The sequence below is a fragment of the Xenia sp. Carnegie-2017 genome, unplaced genomic scaffold (assembly GCF_021976095.1).
Source record: "Xenia sp. Carnegie-2017 unplaced genomic scaffold, XeniaSp_v1 HiC_scaffold_19, whole genome shotgun sequence".
NCBI classification, from domain to species: Eukaryota; Metazoa; Cnidaria; class Anthozoa; order Malacalcyonacea; family Xeniidae; genus Xenia; species Xenia sp. Carnegie-2017.
The window spans coordinates 5,830,624-5,855,552 of NW_025813481.1; the positions used below are offsets into that span (position 1 = coordinate 5,830,624).

General features: G+C 34.2%; 7 protein-coding genes and 2 long non-coding RNA genes across 16 annotated transcripts in view; 4 read left to right on the top strand and 5 right to left on the bottom strand.

The window, feature by feature from the left end:
• On the top strand, positions 1-1,008 carry LOC124438566 (single-stranded DNA-binding protein, mitochondrial-like). Its single transcript, XM_046988743.1, has 6 exons — positions 1-65; positions 132-186; positions 283-402; positions 485-575; positions 648-736; positions 851-1,008. Exons 1-6 carry the CDS (start codon positions 36-38, stop codon positions 931-933), a joined length of 468 nt encoding a protein of 155 aa, XP_046844699.1. The 5' UTR covers positions 1-35; the 3' UTR covers positions 934-1,008.
• On the bottom strand, positions 926-3,345 carry LOC124438567 (UPF0547 protein C16orf87 homolog). 3 transcript variants are annotated; one of them, XM_046988745.1, is made up of 4 exons: positions 2,933-3,345; positions 2,421-2,499; positions 2,212-2,303; positions 926-2,118 (listed from the first exon to the last, which is right to left on the bottom strand). In XM_046988745.1, the coding sequence occupies exons 1-4, from the start codon at positions 2,966-2,968 to the stop codon at positions 1,873-1,875; spliced, it is 453 nt and encodes a 150-aa protein (XP_046844701.1). In that variant the 5' UTR covers positions 2,969-3,345; the 3' UTR covers positions 926-1,872. The 3 variants fall into 3 exon arrangements, with proteins under 3 accessions (XP_046844701.1, XP_046844702.1, XP_046844703.1); XM_046988746.1 differs by lacking the exon at positions 2,933-3,345 and adding an exon at positions 2,592-2,749; XM_046988747.1 differs by lacking the exon at positions 926-2,118 and having other exon boundaries at positions 2,127-2,303.
• LOC124438573 lies at positions 2,978-19,381 on the top strand. The gene is made up of 2 exons (XR_006946137.1): positions 2,978-3,052; positions 19,283-19,381. It is a non-coding gene; the product is annotated as an uncharacterized LOC124438573 (long non-coding RNA).
• On the top strand, positions 3,742-11,042 carry LOC124438551 (synaptotagmin-6-like). The gene is made up of 4 exons (XM_046988720.1): positions 3,742-4,367; positions 4,633-5,309; positions 5,654-5,777; positions 8,794-11,042. The coding sequence occupies exons 1-4, from the start codon at positions 4,298-4,300 to the stop codon at positions 9,090-9,092; spliced, it is 1,170 nt and encodes a 389-aa protein (XP_046844676.1). The 5' UTR covers positions 3,742-4,297; the 3' UTR covers positions 9,093-11,042.
• On the bottom strand, positions 5,198-7,963 carry LOC124438550. 3 transcript variants are annotated; one of them, XM_046988718.1, is made up of 2 exons: positions 7,654-7,963; positions 5,198-7,457 (listed from the first exon to the last, which is right to left on the bottom strand). In XM_046988718.1, exon 2 carries the CDS (start codon positions 7,140-7,142, stop codon positions 5,865-5,867), a length of 1,278 nt encoding a protein of 425 aa, XP_046844674.1. In that variant the 5' UTR covers positions 7,143-7,457; positions 7,654-7,963; the 3' UTR covers positions 5,198-5,864. The 3 variants fall into 3 exon arrangements, with proteins under 3 accessions (XP_046844674.1, XP_046844675.1, XP_046844673.1); XM_046988719.1 differs by having other exon boundaries at positions 7,598-7,680; XM_046988717.1 differs by having other exon boundaries at positions 7,589-7,672.
• On the bottom strand, positions 9,270-10,202 carry LOC124438559 (adenosine receptor A1-like). The gene has a single exon (XM_046988735.1). The coding sequence runs from the start codon at positions 10,200-10,202 to the stop codon at positions 9,270-9,272; it is 933 nt and encodes a 310-aa protein (XP_046844691.1).
• Positions 10,925-16,774, bottom strand: LOC124438554 (octopamine receptor beta-2R-like). 2 transcript variants are annotated; one of them, XM_046988723.1, is made up of 5 exons: positions 16,502-16,774; positions 14,418-14,529; positions 13,115-13,182; positions 12,072-12,321; positions 10,925-11,996 (listed from the first exon to the last, which is right to left on the bottom strand). In XM_046988723.1, exons 4-5 carry the CDS (start codon positions 12,297-12,299, stop codon positions 11,187-11,189), a joined length of 1,038 nt encoding a protein of 345 aa, XP_046844679.1. In that variant the 5' UTR covers positions 12,300-12,321; positions 13,115-13,182; positions 14,418-14,529; positions 16,502-16,774; the 3' UTR covers positions 10,925-11,186. The 2 variants fall into 2 exon arrangements, with proteins under 2 accessions (XP_046844679.1, XP_046844680.1); XM_046988724.1 differs by lacking the exons at positions 14,418-14,529; positions 16,502-16,774 and having other exon boundaries at positions 13,115-13,319.
• Positions 16,952-24,929, top strand: part of LOC124438561 (tetraspanin-17-like) — a 12,094-nt gene continuing 4,116 nt past the window's right edge. Inside the window, exons 1-8 of one of the 2 annotated variants that reach the window (XM_046988736.1) lie at positions 16,952-17,184; positions 17,362-17,559; positions 17,766-17,840; positions 17,913-18,008; positions 18,082-18,201; positions 18,272-18,385; positions 18,798-18,914; positions 19,162-20,048. In XM_046988736.1, coding sequence (XP_046844692.1) covers positions 17,128-17,184; positions 17,362-17,559; positions 17,766-17,840; positions 17,913-18,008; positions 18,082-18,201; positions 18,272-18,385; positions 18,798-18,914; positions 19,162-19,281 — 897 coding nt within the window. In that variant the 5' untranslated portion in view covers positions 16,952-17,127 and the 3' untranslated portion in view covers positions 19,282-20,048. The remainder of the gene's footprint in view (positions 17,185-17,361; positions 17,560-17,765; positions 17,841-17,912; positions 18,009-18,081; positions 18,202-18,271; positions 18,386-18,797; positions 18,915-19,161; positions 20,049-24,929) is intronic. The other variant, XM_046988737.1, reaches the window with a different exon arrangement.
• LOC124438571 lies at positions 20,836-23,956 on the bottom strand. 2 transcript variants are annotated; one of them, XR_006946135.1, is made up of 3 exons: positions 23,883-23,956; positions 22,269-22,427; positions 20,836-21,872 (listed from the first exon to the last, which is right to left on the bottom strand). It is a non-coding gene; the product is annotated as an uncharacterized LOC124438571 (long non-coding RNA). The 2 variants fall into 2 exon arrangements; XR_006946134.1 differs by lacking the exon at positions 23,883-23,956 and having other exon boundaries at positions 22,269-22,495.

The following is a 24,929-nucleotide window of genomic DNA, read 5'->3' on the forward strand; positions in this document are numbered from 1 at the left end:
GCAATTGAAAATGCAACGGCCACATGTGATTAAATATGGCGGCATTTCGTGTTGGATTAATAAAGGTTAGAACATTTCTTTTTACTAAATTTTGTTTCTGTGAAATTTTTCAACTCCCTAAATTTGTATAGCAAATTTCACGTGGCATGTTTCGCTGCGAGGAAAGAATGCGGCCGTCGGAAAGATGTAAGTAGACTATTGAAGCCTTTCGTAATTTTCATTTGCATATTATACTGCATGCAATGCAAAGAAGTGAAACAGCTGGTTTGCTGAATGATTTAGGCATTAATTCCGTGCAACTATTGGGTCGAGTCGGTCAGTTTCCCAAGAAAGGAAAGGGTGATGTATGGAGGTTTCCTCTTGCTACTAGTCACAAATTTCAAGGAAAAGATGAATTTGGCGGTAGATTTATAGATTCCTTTACATATAATACCTCCAATTCATCATTTGTCCATTTCTTAACAATGGATATGTTATTTAATAGAGAACAAGTTGATGCAAAAGACACAGTGGCACAATATTGCTGTATTTAGGCCATATCTTCAACAGAAAGTTCAAGAGATGATCTCGAAAGGGTAATAGTAAAAGATCTATCATGTTGATAGCAGGAAAGGAGGTTCATGTTACTTTGTAATTTTGATTTGAAGCTCTCGTGTCCTTGTACATGGCCGACTAGAATATGTATCTTATGATGATGAAGATGGATCAAGAAAATCATTTTCCTCTATTGTTATGGGTAAAGATTTTCAATAAAATAAATAGTTAGATCTTGAAAGTATTGCTACATATTTATGGCTATTAATCATCCAGGTTAGCACAGTCTTGAGCACAGTGATATTTTATTTTGTAGATGATGTAATCCTACTTTCTTCACCAGAAGAACGTAATTCGCTAGAAAATGAGGAGGAAATGGAATTTGAAGAAATGTCATAATCTTGCTTTCTTGTAATTAGACTTTTTTCGAACTATATTAGAAATATTTGATATCATAAAAATATGCTCTATAAACTATGGTTGTCTTCAATGGATCACTCTCCTAATTTTACATCTTAAATGTTGTGCAGCGATTGTGGCGTTACTTTGTGAGGAAGATATTTTGGTCTTTCACTGGCGGTCTTATGTGAAAACTCGCTTCTTGCTAAATCGATCTTTCTTTCAACTTCTCTCGTGTGCGCTTGACGATACCAAAGCTCGTCTCGTCTTTGATCAATTTCCTTTGAGATAACATCAAATCCATCTTTTCTTAAATATCGAAGCTCCATTTCTTGTGATGGCAACAAACGCGGTCTTTTTTCACTCTTCCAGTGAATTTGGGTAAATCTATTGCAGAAGCGATCTTGTTCTTTCTTACTCCAATAAGTCTGGGGTCGATTTAAAGCGTAAAATGTTTTCTCGTACGGTCCTCGATCTTCATAACTTTTGTAGTTTTTAATTTTATAGTTATGCTCCATTTGATCCATTTACGATAATTATTTTATTACCAACAAGTTCTACTTGCAGTTTATATCTTGGTTTGTGTATATGTATGTTCATTGTATTCCGTTGCCATGACATTAATCCCATAACGTTATTGTACACAGTCAATGTGTGGGGTATCACATGACATCGTATTTACAAAATGCTTACCTGTCATCCGTAAATACCAATAATACACATTTAGCTCATTGGTTCTTGTGGTCAACACAGCAGAAATGTATACATGCGTTATGACATGAGACCTCCGTTGTTGGTAATGCCTGACGCTCCCGGGGCTTATTTCGTCATTCACTTAGTTCATTTCACATGATTTCTAGGCAACCGAGCAATAACTTGGTACGTGAGGGACATCGTATCATACTTAACCTATCTCAACATGTGAGAGATATCGAGTTTTCACTTGTCGGACTTTAAAATCATCCATATTGATTTTTGTTTCGCTATTTTCTTGTTAATCTCACTAAGAGCATCATCGAGAGTTTCATAAAATTCACGGCAATTAAAGTCCGTAGTATTTGAGGTCTTTGCCAGTTGTGTTTTATCAACTGTGTTAATTTCATTTTGAGATTTTCTTTTAGTTCTTCGTTCTCGCGTCAATTCATTTTGAGATTTTCTTTTAGTTTTTTGCTCTCGCGTCAAACGCTATGAAACAGAGTGAAATCATAGTTTAAGTTTCAGAAATTGAAGATCCATTTTCATTACGTGTTTATTTTCATTAGAATCTATTCTTATTACCTTATTTCTTATAGAAATCATCTGAATTGGACTATTTGTCTTTCTAATGTTTTTTATTTGATCATTTCGTGAATACAACATAGCTCGATATCCTGAAATATGAGAAAAGATGGATGATTTTAATTCTCTGTTTATGATTCTTTTGTATATTGTTTTCCACGGCCAAACTACATGACGCCGTCCATTAAATGATTAGATCAGGTGTGTACCTGAATATCGCTTTCGACCAATCATCTTTCTCTCTGTGAGCACATGACCACAAACACAAGCTCTCTTGGACACTGGGACCTGTGGCGAATTAAACATTTTAGTGATTCCACTCATACTATAATGACAAAAAGAACATTCCAATAATTCTGTATTATTTATTTACTTTATACCAATGCTCGGCTATATATCTTTCCTAACAAACGACTTTTGTGTAATGTTCACCCATATACATTCATCATGTCTCGTCTGTGTGTTGCTCGAACAAGATCTATGATTCGTGTCTCATCTCGTTTGTCCTTTCTGCAGGACACATTGAAGGAGATTTAATCATAGTATTATTTTCACATCAGAAGAACATACGCGAGAGGAATTCCAGATTCACTTTTCAATTTCAATGAAGGATTGCATTCATTTGTGTTGAAAAGTTTTCGATCTCTGTTAGAGACCAACGTTGAAAGAGCCTATGACGATTACCGTCATCATAAAATTGAAAAGTTCTTGTCATACAAACCTTCGAGTTGCAAGCCATGCATTGTCTCCAAACCATCCTAGCAATTCTTCAATATCTTCACGTTCTTTGACAATATTTTCTACCTCCTTTCTTCCTTCAATGCAACAGAAGTCCATTTAAGTGTTGGTGGGATCGCTTATTTTCTTACGCGCCATGCAAGCGCACTCAACGCGACACTTCTTTATTTAAATTTATGTATTGTATTAATTTGAATACACCTTCTCCGTTTAAAAATCTGGATTATTAATGACTGGAGCTGTTTAATAAAGGCTCCTATCATATTACAAAAGTTTTGCTAATGAATCGTGAAAAGTTTTATTTCATCAATTCATTTTACTGAATAAATGAATAGCGCTTGTAATATTTCCCTGAATTTCGTTGTTGTTTCGTAGATTTTCTTCCCATAAGAACAGTGAAGCAACATGATTATAATTTGACATCAAATTTAAGATGCAATTTTCTTATGTTACAGGTATATTTCGTCGCAACTTTCTAGAACTGCATGTATCAACGAAAGGTTTGTGGAATGCTTATTAAAGTATAGTTTACTAAAGTTTTACTTAAGTAAAATTACTTGTCGTAGCGACACATTCACACAAGTCAAAAAAATGTGCAAGTGCAATTTAAGACACTCTCTAATCGCAACTCGGTTTTCGACGGTATCTGCGCATAAATTATGTCGTGCTGGTCGTTTCCATGCCAACAGTCTATTGATTTTTGGTGTCGAATTATGACATAGACTTGACTTTCATAAATTGGATTACACACCTAGCATTTGATGATACTTAGAGTAAAGATTTGTTATTGTAGAATGAAAAAGGTGACTTGTACAATGTTAGTACAACCTTCACTCAAAAAACGCCGAGCGCAGTTGACATAGAAATTTCTCAAAAGTCCTTCGTTTCAGAAAAACGTCGTTATCTTTTTCTTTTTGTTATTCATTTTTCCTCTTCATGTTTCTTTTAATATTTTTAGAAAATGATTAATGAAAATTTCAATAATATTATTCTCTCACATTTTTATGTTAATGAATAGTATATTTATCTTTGATCTCATGCAGTCTTTTTGTGTGTTTATGGTCACTGAAGCAAATAATCATTGATGCTTTGAAAGCATATTATTCCTTGCCTTAAGATATTTTACTAGCCAACGAACAATTAAAGTGTATAATGCTATATAGGAGAAGATCGAAGCTATCTGCGTAAAAGCGACTCTTTTTTGACAATCTTTAAAGTGTTTTGGCTGCTTGACCTTTCTTTGATCGTTTCCATTCATATGGAAACGTTGAATCCTTTCAAACGGAAAGGAAATTGACTCGACGATTTTGGTTGTTGTGTTAAATAATCTAAGAATATTGGCGAGGCGATGGAAGATTTTTTGAAGTCAACTTTCGACTACAAGGTCCCTCGAGAAGTTACGGAACAACAGGAAGATGGTAAGTACGATGTTTATTCTAAAATAGCGATATATAGCATGTGTGTATGTGGTGTATGTATGTGGTGTGGAGCGTTCCTTCATTATGATAATGCAACGTGTTCATAATATTTTGTGGTTGTATCTCTTAGTTTTGTTCGAAAATTCTTAATATTCGATAGATATAGAGTAAATTGAGTAGATATGTTGATAAGTACTAATGTTTATGTGGTTGTTACCTAGTTAGTGACTTTAGAATGTCATTCTATACCTCTATTTCATTTTAGAAGATGAAACTAGCACAAAGTTTATTATAATACTTGTGCTCTCTCTATTTTTTGCTGCTTGTGTTGGGGTCATTCTTCTGGCAATACTTTGTAAATGGTTAAAAAAGACGAAAACATCAGAGAATATGGAAAATCCACCTTTGAGCAAAGAGCTACTAATGTCGATGGAAAAACCACGTCACGTAAAACTCATGCGTACCGATAGTTCCCGATCTGTGATCATCGACAACAATCGTGATGCATCAGGCCTTTCGACGCCACTCAGCCCACTCAGTGAAGAAGATGGCCCTTTAACATTCGAGAAAGGACGGTTGGAATTTTCTATGTTTTATGATCGTGAACAGGAAAATTTGAATGTCAACATCATTCAATGTCACGGCCTACTTCAGACATCTTATGTGTATCATGTGGAAGGCACTCTTTTACCTGATCTAACAACACGTAAAAAAACAACATCACGTCAACACAATCCAAGTCCAGTATTTGAAGAAATTATCAAATTCTCTCTTCCTTTTGAAGAACTGCCAGAGAGAACATTACTGTTAAACGTACTTGAATTGGACAGTTTTTCTCAAAGATTACCTGTTGGCCATTTGCTTTATTCATTTGATACTGAAAACAATAATTACATGGATATAATGCGCATTGACGCGGATTTAAGTCGTGAACTACCTCAGGTAATTTGACAGATGTATCATGCTTTACGCCTGTGCAGTTCGTGCTTTTATAAAGGAAACTCTCAAGTGAGAGACTGACAACTGACAATTTAAAGTCTCGTCTCGAGCTTATATTTCGCTTTATACATTTCGTAAAATAATTTTATCATTGTTTTCAAGGTCGAATGTTTCCCTTTTGCTTCGATTATCAGGCTTTATGATGAGTCTACTCGCTGTTTCATCCTCTTAATGTGTGAAAGCCACCATTATAGAATGACCCATCACCAAGCGTGAAAAGCATGACTCGATTCATTCTTTAAAATATTTAAATGAAGCTTATTTTATTTTATCTTCTTCTTATTTAGGATAATTTTGACGATGTTGGTGTTGGTGAAATATTAGTTTCTATCTGCTACATGCCAACGGCTGGACGTCTTACTGTCGTTATTCTCAAGTGTCGTTTGTATGAAGCGACCAATGGACTTCCAAGTAAGTGAACTTCTTTTTAGCATTTGTAGATTGACCTGTATTCTTATTTATTAATCCTTGATCGACTTAAACCACAACTGACTTGAGTTAAAGTTTAGTTTTCATCTTTCGTAAATCCTTCAGGCTTGACCATACTTGGTTTCCTTTTGAATTTTCCGCATTAATCTGATTGGCAACTCGTAGAAATGTCGCTTGTCTTAAACCCAACTCTAAAATGTCTTCATTTGTTCCTGGGGTACTGCTCAAAGATCTTGGACGACCTTCATTATCTGGAACAAACAACTTTGTCGATCGTGTATCTTGAATCTTGCAATGGTTGCCATTCTTTGACAGGTTGTTGTTTACTTTGTGTAGTTCAATTGCTCCAGGCATACTTTTTCTTCGTCGATTCATTTCGTAGAAACTTTTAAACTCTTCATTTTGAGGTAACATCACATCTTCACTGCTTAGCAATTGTTGTCGTTCTGTCGTTTTGGGAGATTTTATGTCGATGTACGGCGGTACCTTCTTTATATAATCTGTATCTCTGGCATCATTTCTTGTTCGATCAGTAAGGGGAGGAGTGTTTGCCCTACTCCTATTGGATGAAAGATAGTCATCACGTGGTATACGCTTGTTTTTATTGCAGCCAATTTCCTTGCGTGTTTTATCGTTATTGTTACGTGTGAGTCCACCAACGAGTTTCCTTACAAAAAAGCCGCTTACATCAACTCGAGAAACTTTCGGTAACGATCGGTATTCGAACATTAACGAGAGATCGTCTCCCGGATAGTGCTTTTTACCGTTTTGTTGTCTCTCGTATCGTAGTGCTGCTAGAAGGGCTTGTTTCTGGTTCTGTAAATCAGTGATGAGATCGTTTGACGATGAAATGGACTGAGTGTGCTCATCTTTATCCGTTTTTAGTTTAAATAGTTCGCTCTCCAGCTGTGTTATGACAACTTTGCATTGTTGAACGTTGTCTAACGCTGTGCGAGGATTGTTTAGACATAAAAAATCAGCAACAGGCAAACTCTGGAGTACTTCATGTTGTCGTGTTATCATGTAGAGAAAACCTTGCAATCCATGCTTTCTGTTGTTGAGAAAACGCGGCTCAAAGTTGTCACCAAAATATCGTTTAGGTGGGAAAATGAACTCTTTTAAAGGAAATAATTTCTTCAAATCATTCCTTAATTTATAGAATTCGCTGTACCGTCTAACCACAAGCCATCCTTGTGTGCCGCTGTGAACGTAAATTTTGTACACAGTATGTCGTTTACAGGCTGGTACTATTTCGTGGTATGTTATTCTGCTTTCTAAATCTTCCAAGTTTGTATTTTCCCATAGTGTAGTATTAACCTTGATCTTAGGTAAACGACATAGCTCCATGTTTCTTCACTCTTGAAAAGCTTCTTTGCCTTTTTTCTTTATGATCTTTGTCTGTAATTTTTCTTTGTTTACTCAAAAAATGGATGAAATATACATGAAACAAGCTGTCAAATTATTGTCAAGCACAATTGCGTGTAGCGTCTTTCCTTTGAACTCTTATCCTGCAGGTGTGTTTCTTGTAGCAAAACGCATAATTTTGATACTTTGTTTAACGTCTTTTTAAAGCCCAATGAGAAATTATTAACTCCAGTTCTTGTCCATTCGTTCTTCACTTTGTATTTACTATGCTCTCGTCTGGTTTTTGAATGAATCGAACTACAAAAGGATTTCATGGATTAGTTTATTCTACATGGAAATGAATACATATCTCATTTTAGGATGTGACATAAGTGTTACTAACATTGATCACAATAATAACAAAACTCAATATCGCTATAAAAACTCACCGAAGTTACCTTTAGCTCGTCTTATCATCGTCTCAGCATACAGACGAAAGATTTTACGTTCTTACCTCTCACATATGAAACTTTAATATGTTACTATGGTTGTTATCTTCTTTTGACGTCACTTAGAAAGCACTCGTTTTTAATATCTTTAATTTAGTCAAATGAGATGAATGTTTCTTGAATATATTAGTGCTAATATTTAGGAGTTAATTAGGATGTTCTTGCTTGCGTCGGCGTCATACGCTTCGTTCTAATTCCTGTCTTTTCTATCTTGTAAATTCATTTCTATGTATCTGTATGGAGAGACTTGCTTCTGATGACATTGACATTATCCCTCTCCTCATTCACACATCGTCACTGATTGTCAAAACATAACATTCAATACTTTATTGATTGTTTGAACACTTTTCTCATACCGTTCACGTGATCACATGAAATAAACCAATAAAAATTAGTTTAGTTATCTGTTTTTATTTGCAATAGCGCCTACAATATTGCCGTGTAATGCAATATTAACGCTATTTTCCCAACCTTCTGAAAGCACGAAGAGATGCCGGCATTTATAAATGTTAACATGAAATCATTTTTGTTACTGAAAAATATGAAAACATAGAAAATGTTTTTGGTGTTTGCTAAATTCATTTCTTTTTGTACGTTTATTCGAATTTCAAATCCCTGAAAGTAATAACGTCTTGTTAGTTGAGCCTACACATGATTTGGTTGTTTTTCATTCTTTGAAATATTGCTGTGAAGAAAATTAAACAATATTACTCCGTCCCCACGATCATTACGACATTTGTTTGACCACAGCGTTTACTTCATTAATGATACATGAACAACACTTGTTTCCATCTTGCTTTTTTATCTTTATCAGGCAGTAAAGTCATTGTTATTGTCAGTTTGAAGCGAAACTTTGTCGTGGTGAATGGAGGGTTGAATTATGTTGGTTGTAAAATTAGTTATAGATGTCAGTTCTGTCTGTCCAATTTATCTTAGATTGTGTATTTTCTGTTTGTGCTGTCTTTCACACCGACATAATGATAACAAACCTTATTGGACGATCCCAAACTCAATCAACTGCCATTCCATCATACGTACATTGTGGTCTGTCATTATTAAACTCCCCCTCCCCTCCCCCACATTTATTAGTATATACAATGACATTAGATTTTACTGCAATGATACTACTCTTTTACTGTTTTTAGATCCATTTCTCAAAGTTTCGCTTATGCTCAATCGAAAGCAATTAAAAAAGATCAAAACTTCAGTTAAGTATAAAACACTTACTCCAGTGTACAACGAGGCCTTCATATTTGATGTTCCTGCACAGCATATTGTGAATGTTGGTCTTTATGGTAGAGTCATCAATGAAAGAGAAGGTTCAAAACAACTAGGAAAATTTGTTATCGGCTCGATGGCTGGAACTAGCTTTGGATTACATCATTGGGAAAATATGATGCTTCGCCCCAGGAAACCTATCGCTCTGTGGCACAAGATTTTGTAAATAATGCCCGACACACAAAAAAACTGAAATCGAGAGTTGTATCAAATGCTCCGATAATTAAATTCCTATAAGATTTTACAAATATTTTGTTAGTATCATCCGACAACGTTGGAAGACACGATATTTAGTTTTTTCTAGAAAATTCAGCTATGTTTGAAACAAAAAAAACCGCGTGCCTTACGGTGAAGAACAAGATCGATTATTACTTGAAGTATTCGTGAAACGTTCGAAAACTTTCTCAATGACGACTTTGAATCTACGATTGCGCAGCACATAAAGGAATGGGTCTAGTGAGCAGTGGACTTGAATGAGACAATTGAGTGGATGCAGCCAAGTGTGGAATGTGACGATATTTCCACCAGAGAGTCTGTCGTAAAACCTGAAAATTGTGGACGGCAGCCAACTGAGGAGAAAAACCAGAAGAAGTAGAAATATGGTTTTTGTAGCACGCATTTTGGATAGAAACTTTTTCCCTTTTTTATTCAGTCGTGACTGCTTCCATATTTTATTCTCCTGTTTCTTTGCAATAATGAAAATTGAAATATGTGTTGCGACAATGGAAATTACAATGACCGATATAACACAAGGAAATACAACCGCTGACAATTCTCTTCTAAAGTATGCAGTCGCACCCATGCTGAATGATATCAACCATATACCGCTTACAAAGATTGATGACATCTTTTCAGTCATGATGTTTTCATATCGTAATGGCCATTGTATTACAATATAACGATCAACTGTTGCCATTAGTAAACTGAGAGCACTTCCTGATAATGTTGCTTGACCAATGCATCTTCTCAAAGCCCATTCATAATTTTGTTGAGGGTGACGAGCTAGCAACCTTCGTATGACAAATGGTTGGAAAAAAACACCTGCCATTAGGTCTGAGATACATAGACTCGTACTGAAAACATCTGTTCTTTTTCTCAAATCTGTGTAACTAAAAACCAACGCAACAAGTAGAATATTGGCTAAGGAGCCTAATATTATTGCCATAATGTCGAGCGCTGATATTAGAACGGCGATAGAGAAATTAATTTGCACAAAATTCTGCACGTTTGGCAATGTCGCATTGACATTTGGCGAGAAGTTCCTGTGAGCATCCATTTTCTAGAAAAATGATTAAAAAGTGGAACTTATTCATTACAATTGCCTCTTACTTCCTACTTACAAAACCAAATTTATTTCAAGTAGCCACTAGACTAGCTATGTTAAAGGCAATTTCCCTTTAAAAATTCTTCCGCATATTGTAAGCTGTATTTTTTCGTAGAGTTTGTTTGCGTTGATTGTTTTATGGTGATAATTATCTCTCTCTTGATTTCCTAACTTTAGATCACCACATGAAACTGAATATAAACACGCACGAAAAATTTCACAATTCATTTCGAGGGATGTGGGTGACAATCAAAAATACCTGCTTACCTGCTAGAATGCTTCTTAATATTTCTGTGTTGAGTGAGATATGACTTTTTCTACGTTGTGTTTCTCGAACAACATACAACAGCGTTTCTACAAGGCTTTCTCGAAAACAGACACGTTTTTACATACAACAGCGTTTCTACATTAATCTTCAGCTAAAATGAATGATCCTCTTTTGAGCTCTTGAAGTCGTGTAATTTACATATCACTATAATTTAATTATTTTAACTTATAATTGTAAATATATTCAGCCTAAACAAACCTTTTTGTCAGATGCTAGAAGTACAAGCACGTCTCAGTTCGCAACTTCAAAACAACAAACTCTAAGTATCAGTTGTTCGTTTCTTCAACATTATATTAAGCAATTGTCTGTTTTGCTTAACGACGTGAAAAAAATTAAGAATTCAAAGTCAATTTGAAAAAGATAATTGTATTTTGTTCACATATATTCTTCAAGGTGTATAATTGTAATTTACGTTCATGTGCGTCTAACAATCTTAATTATACGATTTATTAACATCTGGAAAAGACATCGTGAAAAGTACTTACATCATGTAATCATGACAAAAATTGTGTTCATTTGGGGAGTGAAGACCATATAGTCGTGTCTTAAATAAGTTCCCCATGAAACAACATTGATCGTTTCTTTGAAATGTCTTTGGGAATTGCATTTCATTTTTTTCTACATGTCAGCCATTCTCTCAATGTCAATCTGAACTGTTTGAACCTGAGAACATAGACAATAGGATTCAAGGCGGAGTTGGAATATCCAAGAATAATTAAACTGTTTGATGTCTCAGCTTTGATATCTCGTATAAAACCACAACCATAGTTTCTTGAGTTTTGCTGCAAACATATATTCTGCGCAATACTGAAGATCGAGTGAGGACACCAAGTTAGAATTAGCAATGAGCCAATCAAAGCGTAGCTTTTGGCAAGCTTAACACTATGACGAAAATTGGTGCGCAACTCCTTTCTGTAATTTCTTTGAGTTGGACTCCAGGGATTAGAATAATCGGAGCCACTCGACATTCTCCGACGATGCATCGTGTACGCTTTCATAGCTTTGAACATCTTATAGTAAAGAAAAGCCGTGATTATTGATGGAAGAATGAAATGAATTATGGAACTTAAGATGGAATACTCAAAATAGATGTCAAAATAGCAGTATTTTGAATCATCAACAAAACCGTCACTATCCCCCGGGGGGTTCCATCCAAACTCAGGTATTACAGCAAAGATTACAGAATAAATCCATATCACTATAACAGCAACACGAGCTTTGCGTTTTAGTCCATTTCTGTTTGCTCTGTACTTCAGTGGCCTTGATATTGCGTACCATCGATCGAAACTGGAGAGACATATCGATAAAATAGAGACAGGCACAGTGAACAAATAGCCCGTTGTCCAGACTTTGCATAAAAATTTACTGAAACGCCATTTCATATTATGAAGATATTGATCTGCTTCGAAGGTCATTACCTGAAACATAGAAGAAACATCACCAGTAATTGATTCGTCTTATGTTTTTACAAAACGTTTGAGCCATGCACTCACCAACGATGCAGTGATAACGTCGGCTACAGCCAGACTAAATATGTAGTAACTTGATGAAACACGAAATCTACGGTTGCCAATGAAGACGATGATGACAGCGATGTTTCCTAATAACGCCACTGTTATTATGCACAGAAGTATTCCAACATATGTTGTAGTCACGTGACTTAGAGCCGGTAAGGTCGTCGAACTATGGTTGGTGACAGTTGGTGAAGATGTGACGTTCATAATACATCCATATAAGGTTGACCTGAATAATCAAAGATTCATAACTTACCATTATCATGTCAATGAATTCTTATCAGTCTATTTTGGAAGAAAACTTCGTTTGAAGATGTAAACACAAATCGACTTGCACATAAACACAAGCTTTGTAAAACATATTTAGAATTTGCACAATAAACAGATAATTGTAGCATATTTATATGTACGTTGATCACCAAGCAGACATTTTGTGGATTGTTAAGTTAACTCATGAAACCACGTGTGGAGTATCAAAATCATCGCTAAATTATTCAAAGACGGCATTTTCAGTTTACTGGTTGCTTTATTTGAATTTTTTTCAGCACAAATCTAACAAATAATGGAGAAATGACTTTGTCATTGATTAGAGTGAGTGTGATTTTTTATGTCGAATTCAGTAAGAGTGAGTGTTGTAGAGTACATTGACTCTGACAATATGACAATAACATCAACGCCAACGGTCCTTCTAACCTGGACGATCTACATTTAAAAATATGCTCGAAAAATTTTCCCGGCACGTTTATCAGCAAGATAACATTTGTTTTGTTGACTCATTACAAAACTAATAGTGATATCATGATATATAATGACATGAAATGTACTATCGTCTGGATCTTCGAAAGCACCCACTTTCACTCAAAATCAAAAACATTCGCTTCGTGTTCTCTCGAAAAATGTTCGTTCCAAGCTGTCAGTTGTTCGCTATACTTCGGTGTAGAGAAAAAAGGTGTATGTTCAAAAACTTTGCAGTGAATATACTATTCTTTGTATACATATACGATATAATTATAATTTCTAACCTTGTTTGTATCAGTAGAGAACAAAGCTTGAAGACTTTGTTTGCTGCAATATATGATCCTCAGCAGAACTAAAAAATAAACAAAACTATCTTCTATAACGGTGCTATATTCTAAAATTTCATTCAGGCATTCTTTTAGAACATTTCACACCGCCCCCAGAAGAAGATTGTGTGCTCTTAGTCTTGTGTGTGAATTTTTTGTCGATGTTTATCGTTGATCTGTTACCCTTAAAACGCATTATACGTGGACGTTTAAAATCAATCAATTCATCTTTGCATGTCGTGCAATTCTTTAAATAATGCATGCTCGAGAAAACGTAGTATAATTTTCGTAGGAATGTGATGAAACATGTAGAAAATTTCTGCTCTCAAAACGAAGCAATTACATATTACATTATGGGCATAAATCTACAGATTCTACACTTCAAAGATTTTTTAAAAGCATTCAAAAGATCGCCAAGAAAAATACTTCATATTTTAAGCCAACCAATCAATATAGAGTTTGAAGATTTTCCTTGCAAACAATCATTTTATCGCTCAGTGGATCATCTTCTTGAATAATTTAGAGGTAGAACATAATATAGCTTATCAAGTTCTCAGTATGACATGAACTCGTGTTGAATATTAGCTGAATGGAACTCATTTTATACAAAGGACAAAATGATAAAAAAACTAATAATGATAATTATGTCTTTTAAATCCAATTTTAATGATAAAATTCGTGTGAATTGTCATGAGAACGATTATCAGAAATGCGAAGAAAAAAATGACCACATTTCAATGAAATTGTTCGATTTGATTTATGACCTTACTCGTAGTACAAATGATTTCTCGCGGTCAATAGATCAGATATAAACTGACATATTATTCATTACGTCACGATTTTTACTGAATCAAAAGACACTTGCCTTATGATTTACATTTGCACACTTCCATAGTACAGGTATATGCACATTTAGTGTCTGTATAAACGAAGTGTGATATCTCTATTGTCACGAGAATGAAACTGACTTAGAGCTAGATCATTCTTGACAATTTTTAACTCGTAAATATTGAATCAAAGTCTTTACTTTAGTTTTAGTTTGCCTTAAATTAATAATGAAAAGGTGGTATGAAATCCCACCCATATCGATCTTAAGGCCACGCACATTTTAATAACTTTGATCTCTAACATTTGCAGACAATGATTTTCTCAGCACACAGAATCTCTCTTTTGTTTTCTAGTCAAGATAGCAAGAAGACGGCCTTTTAAACAAGCGTGATTAATTTTAGCAAGTTGACACTTTTCATATGCGATCAGTTACCTTTCTAACTGCGGCACTGGACTGCTTTTTTTTTATTTTCTTGTTATCTTTATGGTTGATTTTGAAAATTTTCTCTTGTCTGCAGTTCGTTTGACTTGATAGATAGACAACACTTGAATAATAAAGGTCGTAGTCATTATTCCATTGGAATGCTGCACTCAGCAATCAAGAAAGTGATTGTCAACCGATAACTGCTTACGTTAATGTTTTTTCCACAAAGACTTAATAAATAATTTCTGTATTGTTTAATTTTAACATCTTTGTAATATCATAAGATATGCAATATCAAAGCATGGCAACGCATCTACATCTTTCATCGATTTGAATCTAAGCGTGCTATGTATAAAATTTTCCTCATACAAAATTTTGAGGCTGGTAATGATGTCCTCAGTGCTCAGTAATATTATCTTCAGCAGATGTGATAGGTTTTCATCACGATTAACTTGAAAGATATGTTATTGTGTTTTCACCTTTCCAAAAGAACTGGATTATTTTTTTCACTTTTTTAAGATCTAGAGTATAATTGGCATTACAAAACATATTCGAATCAACCGAATGTTGTAGCAAAACATATTTACATTCTGTAAACTGATACGAATAATCTTATTATGAAGTTTTGTTTTTATCTCAACTATGATTTCAGGTTTTAACCACAAAAACATGCTGCAACAGGGAAACCGTTGACAAACATCTTTCAATAATGTTAATTCTATTAGCAAGACGTGCTATCATGATATCATTGAAGATAGGAGACAAAACATTTTTGACTATCACTGTATTTTTTTCTCTTTAGAAATGACTGAAATTTCGATGTGTAATAAATAATTTTAATCGGGGAAGGAACTGATTCAGTGTTAAATATGCCCAATTCAAACCAAAGTAGAATTTCCAAAAAAAGTTGTGCCATTTATGTCAAAAACTCTCGTGCGATTTCTTCTTTCCATGGCAGAGAACATTTGTTTCATTAACTCAAAATTCCTGTTCTCGCGACATTAGCAAAAACTCGTTATTCCGTAACAAACTCCGGTTTATTTAATACAAAATGAATGAAATGTGTGACATGTTTTTTTAGCCAAGCGTTTTTTCAATTGAAATAATTGATCACAGGCAAAATAAACAAAATGCTTCTTTGCAAATGGCAATGATAATTTCTCTTTTTGAAATTAAATAAGATTGTCACGGCAACGTTCTAATAATAACAATAATTCTTTAATCTTCGTCAATTAGTCTAGTAAATTGAAGTTAAACAAACATTTAATTGCTAGCATAGCTTGGAAAAACATTATTAATTAATTGTCTACCGGAATATACATTGTCAGAACACTCATCTAATTGAAACAACAAGCACATGCTTTTTACGAAAGACGTAACTGTTGGGTGGGCGGTATTAGTGTTAGTAAATCCCGCCATATTTTATTCAATTATCGGATTAGTGCAATTTACAATGTCCAAGATTGTGTGACAATGTCGTGAGCAAAAGAAAAACAAGATTTCTAGCACGAAATATAATCCATTTATATATATATAAAGTATACTATATAATCCATTTGCGACCCAAATCCTCTGTCCCTAATTCAGATTCAATAATCAATAACGAATCAATGAGATAAGAAGGAACAAAAGAATAATGATTTTGAGAACTAGTAAAGAACTAGTAAAATTCCTTACAATCCCGAACTTACCTGGAAGTCATTTATAGGTTAATATCGATAATCTTTGTCATTTGAAAATCATCATCGTTTTTTTTTTCATATAAAATTTTCTATGTAGTTTACATTCTTTGAAGTGATTCCACTAAAGTATTGTATCGTATTTTGACATCAAACAAGACATTAAAACATTGTACTAGATAGTAGTAGCTAAATCAATCATTCATCAGTTATTGATGGCTTGATACGTAAGATTTAACAATTTAAGAAAAAACTTATTTTAAGTCGTCACGATGTTATATGAGCATGCCGAATACAATAGACGACTTGTTTTATTTAGCATTTTAGACTTTCACGAAAGACGATGGGAAAGATTGAAACTTTCAAAAAAAAAATAGTTCTATAATGAACGTAAACATTAAAATGCATACCAACCTTATTCAACAAATCACTCTTTCTTTTTCATCAAGTCAGTGTGAATGCGATGAAGAACACACTGAGATTTTGCAGTTATAAACGAGACAATTTATTTACAATTCATTTACATAATATACAATACATGTCATTTTGTTTAATTTTTGTTTAGTTTTTGTTTGTTCCAGATGATTTTGAAGCAAAACATTCCAAAGTGCTTTTGTTTCATTAGGGATGAGCAATTAGAAATGATGTAAATAAAACTATGTTTATTTTGCACTAAAAATAAATCATGCTGTTCTCTTCGAACTAAAGATTTCTCGTGTTTAGAACGTTTAGGCATTTCATTGAAATTTAAATTATCAAACGATGAAAGTTTTTGTTTCATTTGAAGTCGAGATGTGGGCTCAAGAAACCACAAGGGTCAGCATAGGGTCAGCGGTCAACATAGCTAATCAGAAATTCAAGAAATTCACAAATATCAAAGAGTCAAAGATTGCACTTGAGATTTAATAGGTTCGTCGCTTTCGATCTGCAAATGTAACAATTTTAAAGAACCGAGAAATCAATCGACGTTGATATTTTGATGGCTGGATAAAGAGTAGCCTTGCTTCTATAAACTGACACAAAGAAGTTTGAAGTGAAATATGGGCAAGGCAAAATATAAGAAGTTTTTTCTGTTTGGATTTAACGTAACATTCATGGTAGGTGTCCTCTCTTCGATTTCCTCTATATTGCCAAGCTTAATTGAATTCTTCACGCAAGATTGAAACTTGAATTTTCATAATTGTTTTAAATTAAGAAATAATATACTTATTTATTTTGTAATTGACACATTTAATTGATTGAAGTCAAGAAACCATTTTCCATTGCATTCGTAGGTAATTGGTGGCTTTCTCATAGCGACCGGTGTTTATGCTAACGTTGAGAAATCAGAATATTACAGAAACTATAAGGATTTCTATGATTTTATCAGTGACCCATCAATAGCTGTCATAATCTGTGGCTCAATTATTCTTTTTGTGTCCATGTTTGGAATGATAGGAGCATTGAGGGATAATATCAAATTTTTACATGTTGTAAGTAAAGGACATTGAGGGGTAATATCAAAATTTTTCATGTTGTAAGTATAGGAACTTTGAGGAATAATTTCAGAATTTTACATGTAATTATTGTGATCAGTTGAGTTTCTGGTTTCAAATTTTGATGATGGTTGCCTAATTCCAGTCATGTGCATTTAAATGGATGTCAAGAGTCACTGACTTACATATATTTTTATTTTTAGTACTTATTTTTTGTTGTATTCATTTTTACTTTTCAAATTGTAATTGGAGTCATCGGATTTATTTTTTGGTCTGAGGTATTTTGTTGCTATTCTGTATGTTGCTGTTTCTTGTCGAGAATTCAAATTGTTTTATTCTGTTTTTTGTAGATTAAGGATTCGGTTAATACGGCATTTCTCTTGGCAATTATAAAATACAGAAGGGATCCTGATCTAAAGAATGCTGTGGATGGTTTTCAGTTAAATGTGAGTTGATTAGAAAACTGTGTTTTATTTAATCAAGCATCTTATGGCCCGTCTGATATTTCAACTGTTTTAGTTTGAATGTTGTGGCAGTACAACAATTAATGATTGGGATCAAAATCCATACTTTCGTTGTGGTGCGAAAACACCAGAGGCATGTGGTGTACCTGTGTCTTGTTGTAAGATAAAAGAAAAGGTGTCATGGTGATTACACTTCATGTATGAAAGATGAGCATTCAAAATGAGATCAAAATGATATCTTTTAGATTTCGAAGGTAAAGACACAGCAAGTGTCAAGCAATGTCACTGGTCCAAACTTTGAAAACTTCAAATGGACTGACATAAATCTTCAATGTGGATACAAAACACGTCAGCATCATGTAGGTTTATATTATATATGTATTTAATCAATATGCCTTAATTCAAATAAACACATTCCTCTCTAAAGTGTCCAGAAGGGTTGTGGGGAGGGATTTCTTGTCTTGGGTCTAAAGAAGGCCATGGTTTTAGAAAGGATGTAAAATTAAGGCTATCATTGTTTACTTGTAAATTTTCATTAAACTATGATTTTTTCAAAAATATTTATGCCTTGCAGTTGTTAACATATATGATTATTACATATTGTTGCCTGTTATGAAAAGTTTGCCCTCACAATCACAATAAATATGTTCATTGCAAATCTATCTTGTATCGTACTGTGTAGCTTGCCATTTTTGTGAGAATAACATGGTATAAAAAAGCATGTTTTTTTATTAGGAAACTTTCATCAAAGCAAGTTAAATTCTTTTGTAGCGTCTCACATATCGTAATGAAATTCATACTCGTGGTTGTCTCGATGCTCTTGTCTTGTGGTTATATGATAATATGTTAGTGATATTTGGAGTGGTAGTTGCATCTGTTTTACCAGAGGTTAGTAATAAATAGTCTTAGTATTACACAATGTTGGGCATGGTGGCTGTATTACCAGAGGTTAGAAATAGTCTTAGTGTTACACAATGTAGGGTATGGTGGCTGTATTAACAGAGGTTAGTCTCTCTTGGATATATATTATTTGAGGTTAATAAAATTATCTGAATTTTACCCAATGTGAAAATCAATATTACCAGAGTTTAATTTTGATAAGTGAACTTGATCATTACAATGTTTTACTCACTAGATCTTTGGAGCTTGTCTTACTTTCTTTTATATTGCTCATATCAAACGAGCAAGACAAGAATGGGTTGATGGAAATCGTCGGTCGCATCTTTTTGAGAAAGAAGCCATGACAAATTTTTAAGTCTGCTTTGATCAGGACATGAATCTGCTCACATATATATACAAAGCCAATATATTAGGGATGAAAACATGTTTCAATGGGATTGTTATGTATAAACTACCATATATGTGTACTATCTATATATATATTAAAATATACCATACCAGTGTATATGTCAAAATTATTATTTTTATATTGTTAAATATTTAACTCTCCAGTCTATATTCTCTTGATTTTTTAATATTCAGTTGAGTGAACTTAATTCATACATAAACTGCTATCATGACTAGTTTATCAATGGCATAAATGTATTATTAAATAATTTTGTACAAAGGTTTCCCTGCAACTCATTGTTAAATTGCTTTACTTGCATCAAGTGATCCTCCTAAATACTACTATATGCTATATGGTATACCATGGCCACCCATGGCTACCACATGCCATAACATCATGCTACCACCTGCTATACCGTACCATCACCTGCTATACAACGAAACCACATGCTACTCGTGTTTTGTACTGTATCATACAAGAAGTCGTTTCTATATCGAAAAACTTTGTGAAAAACACTGCATTTTCTTGGGAATACTCAAACGGACATCCATCAAAAGGAGGAGCACTTGGAAACCGTTTCCGAAGATAATTTTCCGACTGACAAAATTCATCCTTCATGTGTAAAGTAATACGAACATGTTGTTTTTGCCATGAATAGCAAAGAATCTGAATGTTGAAATTAATCACTGCAAATGTTTGGTGTTGGGGAAGACGCGCAATTTAAGAAATTTTACGTAAGTCGAAATTCAGTAACATTGTATATGTAATATAAAACGCCACTTTAGTGTGTCCGAAACGGACACTTTTTCCCGGTTATATAATGCCTTATGTAATGTTTTTTCAGTTCATTTAAAAATGATGCAAGAAATTGTATCGTACGGTTAACAGCTTGATAATCATAATTGGTGGTAGGAGGCTGTATTCATATGTTTATTTTCGCATATGATCAAAAAAATGGCGGAGTTCCTTACAACTGAGCTTGAGTTTTCAAACTGTGAAAGTGTATTGTCGTGTAAACACCACAAACTAGTGAGAAATGCGTATGAAATTGAAATATGAACTGTCAATAAGTTGCCCAAAATGGGCAACTCAAATTTCAATACGAATATAAGCTTGAAATGTTAGCGTGATGTTGTTTTTCGCAAATATATTTCAATATGATAATTTATAGATAAACCGATAAAAAATCATCTTCGTTCAAAAACAGTTTCTGAACGGGGGGTATCCCTTTGCTGGATGTCTTTTGCAGGGGCGAAACTGTAACGATAACTGATATTGGGGGGACGGGAGGGTGGGGGCATAATTTGCCCGACAAAAGAGCGTGGTACAATTTCTATTTTTAATACAATCACTTTTTGGTAAGATTTTCGCGGAAAATTTCTTCAGAAATATACGGTACATAATATTTTTGGTACATGGTTAAGCATAGCAATTTATATGGTGTAGTAAGCTGTAGCTTGTAAAGAAAACACAGCTGCATTACTGTGTGTGAGACATCTTAAATAAACAAATGAATCTTCGTCAACAAATAAAAATACATTTATGTTTTAAGTAGGTTTCAATAAGAGTTTCAACATTTCTGAACTGATAGTAAAATCAAATCAACATCATTATTTAACATGAATAATGGTTAAATATCAAACCAAAATCTTATCTTTACGAGAAAAGTTTTCATGCAGTCCTTCTTTCTACCTCCCGTGGGTATTGTTATATAACTTAATAGGCGCGAACCATAGGGTACAGCAACTCACAGTGCGATCGCGTCAACTTCAAAGGACTGTCACATGGCTCTTCTAGTTTCATCTCTATTCTATGCCAAGAATCACGAAACATGACAAATACAGGCATGCTTTGCTATCCTCGTAGGTGATAGATTATACTCTTACCAAAACTACTGTATGAAAAATTGCATTGCATCAGAAATTAAATTCATTCATATATGAACGTTTTCTCGCATGGGAACCATGGTAACTGTTGCACAGGACAGGAGTATTTGGTTGGTCCAACAAATGACCTCTTTCAGTGTTTTTTTTTTATGTATATATTTGGACAAAAGTTCTGCTTATAACACCTACCAGACATATTTGCAATAATGTGAACACGACTACAAGCGCATTTTCATATAATACAAGTCAGCTATACTAAAATGATAAAACAATGTCATATTTATCTTTCTCGATGATTCGTCATGAGCTGCTGTTGTTTCTTGAACTTGAACTATCTTTCTTTACTAATTCACCGTTGTGTTGACAATATGACGAAGATGTATTGACGCATAGTTCCTTTTTTAGAGCTGTTTCATATTTTTTGGTCTGTTTAAGAAGACTTGCCAAAAGTCTTTTGCTTTCATCCAATGCTTCTCTTAAATCTGAGCTCTCTTTGCGAAGTATCGCATTTTCTATTTCAACATGGCTGTTGCGTGTGTTCAGAGACACGATCGTTTTTACTAAGTTGGCATTTTCCAATTTTAGCAGTTTTATAACGAGTTCGGGCTTTGTGTTAGACTTTTTGAAAAAAGATTCCGTGCTCTCGGTTGTTTTTGCAAGCGAATTCATTATCTATTAAAAAGATAATAAATGCTTCTGTTAATGATACATCTTATTAAGCCATATATAGCAACAATGTTATTTTTTTTGGCACAATTGTTAACTTGTCTTTAGCTTGTCTGAGTCGGATATATGATGTGGGTGGCCATGTTGTACTGTGAATATGTGAATATTTTTTACACATATTGCTGTGATTGTATTTGTGAAAATGCATTTGCCATGCACTGCTCTGTCGTGAGCAGGTTCTCAAATAATTTCGTTTTTAATCTTTCTGTATTATCGTATCAAAACGCTTATCGTCGTTCGTGACTGTTTCTGAAAACACCAGCTAATTTGCTTCTTATACTTGCGTTTGTTGCATCAACGATTTGTTCATCACTGTGAACAATCATCAAAATTTATTCTTACCTTCACAGAATAGTGTTATCCTATATTTATCCTAGAGTCGTTTATCCTTGATACTGCGTCTTCATACACTCACAAACAACTCTGCTGTGTTTTCACAGAGATCTGTTCCCGGTATCTATTTACTAAGAGGAATGTTTCTTCGATTCATCGTCTGTTATTCTGTACAAAAACAAATAATTCATTAAGACGGCAACACCGTTGGAGTTCTCATGGATTTGTCCATGACCTTGAATGTGCAGGTTAAAAAGTGTTAAATCTGTGGCAAAAATGATTGACGTAGTAATCACGAACATCTTTAGTTTGTCATGCTTCCCGTGTGAATATTTAAGATGTGGTCTAAAATCATTCTTTAATCACAACGTTTTCAATTTTCTTGCTTTTTCATTTATACTCGTAGTAGATCATTGTATTTTTATACGAGTCATTTTAATGACAAGTATAAACATTATCACACCATGGCATTGTAAATTTTCGTCTCAAGTTGAAGACAATTCCATTCAATTTACGTTTTTTCTTCATGCATTAAATGTCCTTTCGACTGCATGTATTTTTAACCAAACTCCGTGTACTACGATACAATCGCAGCAATCGCTTCAATTATCTTGCTTTTCCAGACTTTTCCTTATAAAAATAGCACACAGGCAGTAATGCATTTATACATCGCATAGTAATGTCACATGTTAAATCACATTTATTACATCACAATCAATGATTGCAACTGTTCAATGAAACCTCTTTAATTTTTGCCTGGTACGTTATTTTACATACAACTTGCGGAAGGTATTTTAAGCTTCGCACGAGTGACGCTTGTGAAGGTTGTCGCGACCGGCTTTGTATATTTGTGAATTGCAGAGGGGATCACACCAGTGGGCCAGATTTGGTAATCGTTACTACGAGATCCCCTCTGGTGAGCTTAGACAGCTCCACCTGCTTTACATAATTACAATATTTAAAAGAGGGGAAGCAGTCATTACATTACATTACATTACATTAGAAATGATGTCATGTCATTTTAGTGGTAGTAAACAAATGACTTTCCAAAATCAAATCAGCTGATTGGAATAATGGTGGCCGATATGCGTAGTGCAGCATACGTTATGGCAAAACATCAAAGGCTTCTGATTGTATGGAACGACTGACATTCACTTTTTTCCTTACGTCACAGGTCAATGTAAAGGTGACGGTTCAATGTCAATTACAATTTATGTCGATTCTTTTATGATCACCACTGCTTGTCGTAAATAAACTAATTTGCTCTCAGCTGACTAATTTGGTCAACTGCCTTCTTAAAATGGCAGTTCAATAAAGAGTCCGAAGTCATATTCCCTTTTCAATTTTTTGAAACTCTCTGTTATCTACTGATCTCCAAGTTTGAAATCAGAACGGATCGCCAGAGGAGCAGATGAAAATTTCTATGTTTTTAAAGACTGCGATAACATTCAATCATATTAATACGCTTCTGCTACAGAATGTTGCTCCTTGAAAACGAAGAAAGATATCGTGACAAACCAATCTGACATGCAGTGAAGACACCCTTAGGCTTTCCTTTCTAAACAAAATCACTATCTTTAATTGCCTCAACCTCGAGAATTGTTTGAGTTTTTACGAACATACCATAAACTTCGAACGTTGAAGAAAGACATTAGACATCAATTCTTGAGTGGCATGCCTTTTTGGAAGCAATGTGACCCCATTTTGCTTTAGGTGATATACGTAAACAATTCAACTTTTTCCGTAATTAGGGTAATAAGATTTTACTATTTTGGTTATTGACTTAGAAATACGATACAATTGCTTTCTGCATGTTGAATCGGCGATGAAAGCATCTCTCCATACGCCGTATTTCTGCAGTATACATTTACACCCTCTGGCTATGTTACCATGGTAACTCCCACGCAATAATGGAGCCACGAGGGGAATGTTGATAATATTATCGTTTAATTTTGCTGCTGCATTGACAGTGAATTCTCGATAGGAAAAAAATTTGGAAAGCATCGCAAAGTGGCCTGTGGAAATTTTCATAAAGTTTTGAAAGAAGCTCCAGTCGTGTCCAACAAAAAGAGGATGTTATATTTGTCTGTCAATGCATGACTGTAAATTTTCCCTTCAAGTATATCTTTGTGAAAACAATTTGAAAGTATAAAGTAATACTGTGTTGTTGTTGTTGATGTTGATATTTAATTATGGATAATGTATCAAATCATAACATGGCACTCACGTTGTTACGTCAAGAAAATGAAAACTTAGAAAAGGCTCTGAAAGTTTTACAGCTTGACGACAGTGAAAGAAAGGAACGCATCCATCAGTTATCGATGGAAAACGACGCATTGAAATCAGAACTGAAGAAGGAACGAGAGACCAACGAACTTTTAAAGAAATATATGAAACGTCAAGATAGATTCATTGCTTACCTACGAGAAAATCGAAATAGCTTTCACGACGAGACAGGACACAAAGCAACAGGAAACAATAAAAAACACACATTGCTCTGTAGAAAAAGATCAAACTCCTTGCCCAAGTAATTTGAGATTATCAAAGATCGTAGAAGTTGACCTTAACTAATGGATTTCGCGGTACAGCTTATGTGTGAAACTAATTTGATTTCAAATGATGTATAGACTCACAAGCGTTCACTTTTTTGTGGGATGTTCATTTGTACTT